Source organism: Fragaria vesca, linkage group LG5 (assembly GCF_000184155.1).
Source record: "Fragaria vesca subsp. vesca linkage group LG5, FraVesHawaii_1.0, whole genome shotgun sequence".
NCBI lineage: Eukaryota > Viridiplantae > Streptophyta > Magnoliopsida > Rosales > Rosaceae > Fragaria > Fragaria vesca.
Genome location: NC_020495.1, coordinates 15,722,660 through 15,729,855, shown reverse-complemented (window position 1 = coordinate 15,729,855; position 7,196 = coordinate 15,722,660). Strand labels below are relative to the sequence as shown.

Here is a 7,196-nt window from a genome sequence, read left to right as displayed (position 1 = left end):
CAGCTTATTGCCATATATAATGAAGCTGTTTGATATGCCCCCCCTGTAAGTTAACCTCACGCTTCAGATACATACCATTAGGGGCCGGGCGTACGTTCATATATAAGAAGGCTTGAGAATCTCTTCATATACTATATTGATCAATTGTAACAAGAGATCTACAACAGAGAAGCCATGGATGGAAGGCATTGAACTATTGAAACAAGTTCATGTTACACGTACATGAGAAACAAAAAGAAGACTGAATCAAGCTTTAGAAAATGGGAAGTAAAAGAACTTGTATAGTGGCGAGCGGCGACCAGCTAGCTAAGACTCAGAAACATTTCGTAAGTATAAGCCCTCTAAATTAACCACCAATCCACCATATTAAGATATATGTGGCAATACTGCATTCTTGATGATGAAATTAACTTATTCAAGGAGAAATATTGAAGACTCTCCACAGGGCCGGGGTTAAGTTTTTTGAACCAGCAACAAGCTGATCATGTCATTAGCATCGATCTCCTCTAATAAAACAATGTACTGCTTCAAGGTTTTCCTGGCAGATTCATCAAGTCAGCTTCAACATGTTTGCCTTGGCTGTAAAGAATGCCCAATAAACTAATGTTGTTGTTACGTAGCCAGCTCCAACCTGAGATCAAACCTCAGGTTGGAATCTCCTCAAGCAATGAATCATACATATCAAAATTATATATGAGAGTTCTGTGGACAAAGTGCTAAAATAAACTAATGAATGACCTAAGGACACACCCTCCATACTATATTAACTAATTAAGGTCTCAAAATTCTTGGATCAAATCATCGTTGAAAACCTGTTTCCCTACAATAATGGAGATGATCGAGTAATCCTTGTTTAAGTGTGAGCTCTCAGTTTACTAACTTGATAATCAAATCCCTCCATTTGTTGACTTTGAATTTCATCTGGTAATATCATATATATGATCTGATTTTTTTTTTTTTTTTTTTTTTTTTTTTTTTTATGTTCTCCTAGCAATCTCTATACCCTCCTCCAAGTAATTTACAAGACTAAGAGGTTTTCTATATGCATATTTTGATCAAATCAATCCTGGCTTATTTGAATTCAAAGGCACCAACTTAAGATCAAACTTAACTTGATTTATATATCCAAGCCGGATCATGATCATATAGGTGGTTTCACACCAGAAAATGTATAGTTGGAAGCAGCAGGCTAGGATTGAAGATAAAAGATTCTTCTTATATTTTAATTGTTGATTATTTGTATAAATAGCAGGCTAGCTTATGTTCCCAGCCTCAAAACTCAAAGCAAAACATGGCTAGTGACAAGAGTATCACTGCAATACTTCTTCTCCTTGTTTGTGGTATGATTTCTTACCGCTTTTCCACTATTGCTCTGTCTATATTTCTAATTAAGCTCTTGTAGTTGATCAACTCATGTTTCGAACAAGAGAAACACAACTACTCAAGTTAATGAAAATCGGAAATATATGAAGTAAAGAAACGATCCAAAACTGTGTATCACTTCTCAGTTCTCACACGTACTCGACTATCGAAATACTGTTCTCATGAAATGCCAAATTCATATAAGACTTATAGCTTATATATGCATGCATGTTCACCAAGGTTTTGGCTCGATTATGAGGGGTTAATATATCATATATATGCAGGTTCAGTCATACTGGGAGTTGTTCCAACTGAAGCCAAAGTCTGCCCTTTTATTTGCTACGATGCAGCTGCTTATATGACCTGCCCGTCTTCAGGAAACGAGCAACTTTCACCTCCCTGCAACTGTTGCTTAGCGCCGGCACCAGGCTGCGCCCTTTACCGAGCTGATGGAACTCGCCTCTGTACTACTACCTGAATAGCTGAATATCGTAATAGGGGGCGTGCATGATCATGAATCCCTAGCTTGTATGGTACAATAAAAATTATGGTTTTCCATTAGTGCGTGATTTGGTTTGCCATTAATAAGAATAAGAAACAGACCTCGCATTATTCTGCAGTTTTACGTTTATGTTGGATCTAAAAATAAATTGACAAAAGGATTGCAAATGATGTTTGTTCCCAATGATTCTTACTGGATATGTTGCTTTAATAACTGAAGTTGCTTTCGAATTCTAAAACACAACTTTAAACAAGAACAACCTTTCTTTTACAACTAAAAATGGAACCACACTTCACTCGATGGATGCCTACTGTTTTTACAGAGAAATGTCTAAGGGAAAGGAAGGAGGCATTCTGCTACATCAAACTATTCTAAGATAACACTGACTATTATGAAGACAATCATATTTCACATTTTTGCAGTGCCACCCTTTATTTCGAAATCCAATTTTTGACCAGATGGTTTTTCACTCAGATGAGCCTTAATTACCCTAAAAGATAAATTAGGTTGGGTTATTCCCAGTTACCTTGAATTGCTTGTGTCTATCTTCTTGGCTGCTTCAGCAGTTCAGCAGGATTAGTTTTGTACGGGCTATGGGCAGCGCCCAGAAACGTTCCACTAGCTAGCCTTAATTACCCTAGAGCTTTGTTACAGACATCTCCAACTTGTCCAAACTGCTTACAGAATTCAGGGTCACCTGCAAAAGGAAGATACTTCTTTATTTAAACAAAATTCATGAGAACAAATAGATACCAGAGAGATTTGGCTGTTGAACTGACCTTGAGCCCTTGGCATGATGTGGGTGCTGAAATGGTAAACTAGCACCTGCATGCTATAAGGAAATAATTGAAGATAAGAAGAATCAAGAACTGTGTCAAACGAAGAATTATATATCATGCCAAAACCCTGACAAAGGACAAGAAAGAAAGGAAAAGAAAATTCTAGACCAAACTTAATAACCCTTACAGGATCAGGGAGAGCAAATAAGTTTGAGCTTGATGCCTACAGCTATTTGAATAAATTATGACAAGTATTTGGTTCTAGGCTTGTTACAAGCTCGAGGCTGAGCTGAGAGTACTATGTAGTAGTTTTGAGCCTACGCCTACCTACACATCTACCTGAATCCCTCTTATTTGCAACCAGTTGCCTCTGAATTAACATATGCCAACCAATACATCAGAATCCATATAGGCTAACCCAGCAGTCTCAAATAAGATTACAGTTCCTAAAGCCTGTAAATGCCTAAAAGTTCTTTATCAAGGAAAAGCTGGACTCGCAGTAGGACAAACATAAAAAAATATTACAAATATATCTTATGAAACAAACTTGACCAAAGAGAGAGCAAAAGGGATTACACAGTAATATCCAACCAAGATCAGCATGGCTGCATAATGAACTGACCTGTCCACTGTAAAATGGCTTGAAGATCATAATCAATATTTATGCTTTCTCCCTGAACATCTTACAATGCGACTATCCCATCCTTCTGTTGGGGCTGAGGCTCCGAAACCGGATATCCTTGAGCAAACTTTCTCAACCTCTCTATTTCACCAACACCAGGAAGCCATTCGGTAAGAATCTCCATCGTTATATAATCAGGATTACAGTCCTCTTCAACCATTTGATCCATAAATTGAAATGCCTTCTTTAATAAATTGTTCTCTCTAAGGCCTTTGAACAGGGCATTGAATGTTTGGGTATTAGGTCTCACCCCCTTTTTTTTCATGTCCTCCATCAAAGAAAGAGCTTGTTCCGCATCATTCTTCTTGCAAAGAGAATTGATTAAATCATTGTAGATTACAGTATTCGGAGGTATCTTTGAGTTAGATCCCATGTCTCTGAAGATTCTCATGGCTTTTTCGATATCACCATCCAAGCAATGTGCATGAATCAATGTACCAAAAGTGACAACAGTGGGAACAATACCCTCACTCAGCATCCTGTCAAGTACTTTATGTGCACTTTCAAAGTCCCCAGATTTGCCTAAGTAGGCAAGCAAGGTGTTGTATGTTACGCTATCAGGCTTCACTCGAGACACCTCCATTTCCTCAATCATCTCATGAATCTTATCAGGCTTATTTTTACTGGAGAACCCACGAATCATCCCATTGTAAGAAACGATATCCATGGAGAACCCAGCCTCCTTCATCTTTGAGACAACAAAGCTGGCATCCTCCATCCTTCCGGCTTGGCTTAAACCAGAAATCAAGCAGTGGTAAACTTTTGCATCAGTGGGACACCCAGAGCTCAACATCTGATCAAACAACTCCATTGCCTTGCGAATATTGGTCACATTACAAAAGGAAGTGATTAAGATTGTGTAAGTGACAGCATTGCCTTTCAAACCTTTCCTCTCCATTTCGTTAAAGAACTCAAGTGCAGTGTTGAGTCTCCCACGCCTGGACAGACCATCAAGCATAGTATTGAGGGTGGAGACATTCATTGGTATCCCTTCTTCCTTCATTTTATCAAAGAGCTCATGGCCCTTCTCAATGTCCCCAACTTTGTTGAAACCATCAATCAAAATATTATAGGTAACAGTATTAGGAGCACAGCCACTTTGAGATCTCATCTTTTCCATCAAACGCAAACCTTCTTCTTGCCTTCCCACTTTACAAAGTCCATCAATCAGAGTGTTATAGATGACCACATCCGGTTCAGCCGAAACCCCCTTTACTCCTCCACTCATCTTTTCAAACACCTCCATGGCAGCACCTATTCTCCTAGACTTGCATAACCGATTAATAAGAATACCAAAAGTTATAACATTGGGCTTAATCCCCATCTCTTCCATCTTCGCCATAAGCTCCCTCATCCTCTTAAACTCATTCCCTCTCCCCAAAGCCGACAACAGCGCATTGTATGGAGCAGCCTCTACAGCACCACCCTTCTTCATGACATCATGCAAAACATCCCAAGCAAGACTAACCTTCCTGTTCCTACACAAACCACTCACCAATTTCGTAAGTACCATGCTATTAGGAAACACGCCACGCCCACCAAATTTCGACACCAACTCCGCAATTTCCTCCTCACTGACACTCCTCCCTCTAATCTCTCCCCTTAAAAACAAGCCAACCACAACATCAACAGTATACTCATCAACCTGGAAATTTGCTTCTGGGTCAAGCATTTCGTCGAGCACCTTCAGTGCACCATCAACACGCCCCATTTTCAGCGACATCCCAATTACCACATTGCGAATATGAGTAGTTTTCAACCCCGACTCGAGTTCATTAAACACTATTAGAGCCTCCTCCTCCATCCCAGCCCTCCCCATGGACTGGACAAGCAGCCCTGCGGCCTTGGGACTAATCGGAACGTTTCGATCCTTGGCCATCTTGTAGAGCTCATAAAGGTTCGTTTCGGAGGGGGGTTGTCGCAATGTGAGCTCCACAAGGGCCTGGAATGAGGAGGAGAGCAAGGCCTTTGGAGGGTCCTGAGGGGTGAGATTCTGGGAGACGAAATCGAAGAATTTGAGGGCTTTGTTGGGGGAGGCGAGCCGGCGGGTGATGTGGAGGAGGGAGCGGGGTGAAGGAGAGGAGGTGGAGTTGGGGAAGAGGAGGGTTTGGAGTTGGGGGAAGTTCCAGTGTTGCTCATTGGGTTGGAGGAGTTGGAGGACTTGGGTTACGAGGGAGTCGTCGTAGTCGTCGTCGTCGTCGTGGTGAGGATTGGAGATGGGATTGGTGCAGAGGTGGTGGGTGAGGAGGAACAAGGGGGAGTTGGATTTGGGGGTTTGGGGTTTAAGGAGGTGGAGGAGGGGTTTTGAACTCTTCATTTTTGATTTAGGGAGAAGAGGTCTGAATCTATGGCTTTGAACTTTTGAAGGTAGTCTCTTTGTTAGTTGTTTGACTCGTTTCAGATACACAAACTTACTTTTACCCCTACAGAGTATTACTGTATGAATAAAATATTACTAGTTAGGTAAAACAATTTTTGTCTCACAAAAAAAAAAACAGGGTAAAACAATTTTTGGAAACAAATATTAATTGAGTAGATCTTGGTTCGACTTCTAGCGTCTATATTAAATTTTCTTTTGTTGTCTATGTTTATTAATCTAAGTGATGACAATAAAATTTATATGAATAGCAAGTACGTTGAGATATCAACTAAATTACGGATGTATTAGATTTTGGTTCGACTTCTTGCGATTCCATCAATGATTTTTTGTTGTTGTTTATGTTTATTAAACAAGTGATGACAATGAAATTTAAATAAACAACGAGTATGTTGAGATACCAACTCATGTATTAGATCTTGGTTCAACTCTTGGCGTTTCCATCAAGATCAATTTGATCCATAACTAGTAGAAGATCAATTTGATCCATAACTAGTAGAAGATCAAAAACGCAATAGTTCAATGCATAGTGGTTGTTTATGTTTATTAAACAAGCTATGGTACTGAGATGTTTATCGTACCCTTAATTTACATCTAGTTGAATTAAAATTACAAATTTATGTGAATCAAATTACAACATTGAGAACAAATTTACCATATTTATTTACACTATTACATGAGGTGAAACCAAAATCACAACATTAAGAACAATTTGTTTAAAAGTTTGTAACATAGTTGTAAATTACGTAATTACAATTACTGGAACAAGATTAGAAACAATATATAAGACTCAACATTACCACTTTAACTACAAATGCGTTATCACAATTGTAAATATATGTATCACATACGGGTAAGTACCATACAATTTCACATTAATATAAACTTGGGATCCACTCATAGTTAATTAAAAGATGATTTTTGATAAGATAATTGTTTCTCTCCTTCAAATGATCAATTCAATCCACAACCCATAGAATATCAAAAACGCAATAGCTCAATGGAGGAAAGTTTACAGGTGGTTAATTCCCCTTCTTTTTCTTCCTCTCTTCTTGTGTTATATTATACTAAAATTTGCAAATGTATGTTTGTAAATCATTAATTATACATAGAAAAGGAGATTGGGATATGAAGAATGGTCGAATAGATAATTGTGCGTTGAGAAAGAAATATGAGGACTGGGCATGGACGATGAGTGATTCACTGATTCTTAAGCATCTCTATTTTCACCAGAATATCGACTTTCATTTATGGTTTGCATCTGTTCTTTGAAAACAATGAAAACGAGCGGAAGACATTTTCAATAATTACATAGAAATTTTGAGTTGTATCCATAAAATGGTTTGCAGTGTTTTTGCTATTCAACATACTAAAAGTGTATTAAATGGATTTTATTTTCATATACAAAAAACAGTTTTTCAATCATGGACATCTTATTTTGAATAGGATAACGACTTCTGATACTAAAACGATTATCCTTCAATGCTTACTCAC

General features: G+C 38.4%; 2 protein-coding genes and 1 non-coding gene across 3 annotated transcripts; 1 reads left to right on the top strand and 2 right to left on the bottom strand.

Moving 5' to 3' along the window:
• The first annotated feature begins 1,280 nt into the window (after positions 1 to 1,280).
• LOC101294662 (proteinase inhibitor PSI-1.2-like) lies at positions 1,281 to 1,980 on the top strand. The gene is made up of 2 exons (XM_004299838.1): positions 1,281 to 1,340; positions 1,647 to 1,980. The coding sequence occupies exons 1-2, from the start codon at positions 1,292 to 1,294 to the stop codon at positions 1,838 to 1,840; spliced, it is 243 nt and encodes an 80-aa protein (XP_004299886.1). The 5' UTR covers positions 1,281 to 1,291; the 3' UTR covers positions 1,841 to 1,980.
• Positions 1,981 to 2,203: 223 nt separating this feature from the next.
• On the bottom strand, positions 2,204 to 3,664 carry LOC101294947. Its single transcript, XR_184690.1, has 3 exons — positions 3,266 to 3,664; positions 2,644 to 2,689; positions 2,204 to 2,561 (listed from the first exon to the last, which is right to left on the bottom strand). It is a non-coding gene; the product is annotated as an uncharacterized LOC101294947 (transcript).
• On the bottom strand, positions 3,327 to 5,642 carry LOC101304587 (pentatricopeptide repeat-containing protein At3g61520, mitochondrial-like). Its single transcript, XM_004301435.1, has one exon. The coding sequence runs from the start codon at positions 5,640 to 5,642 to the stop codon at positions 3,327 to 3,329; it is 2,316 nt and encodes a 771-aa protein (XP_004301483.1).
• Positions 5,643 to 7,196: the final 1,554 nt, after the last annotated feature.

Coding starts and splice junctions, on each gene's coding strand:
- LOC101294662 (XM_004299838.1), top strand. CDS start 1,292: ATGGCTAGTGACAAGAGTATCACTGCAATACTTCTTCTCCTTGTTTGT. Junction 1,341..1,646: donor ACTTCTTCTCCTTGTTTGTG/GTATGATTTCTT, acceptor ATATATATGCAG/GTTCAGTCATACTGGGAGTT.
- LOC101304587 (XM_004301435.1), bottom strand. CDS start 5,642: ATGAAGAGTTCAAAACCCCTCCTCCACCTCCTTAAACCCCAAACCCCC.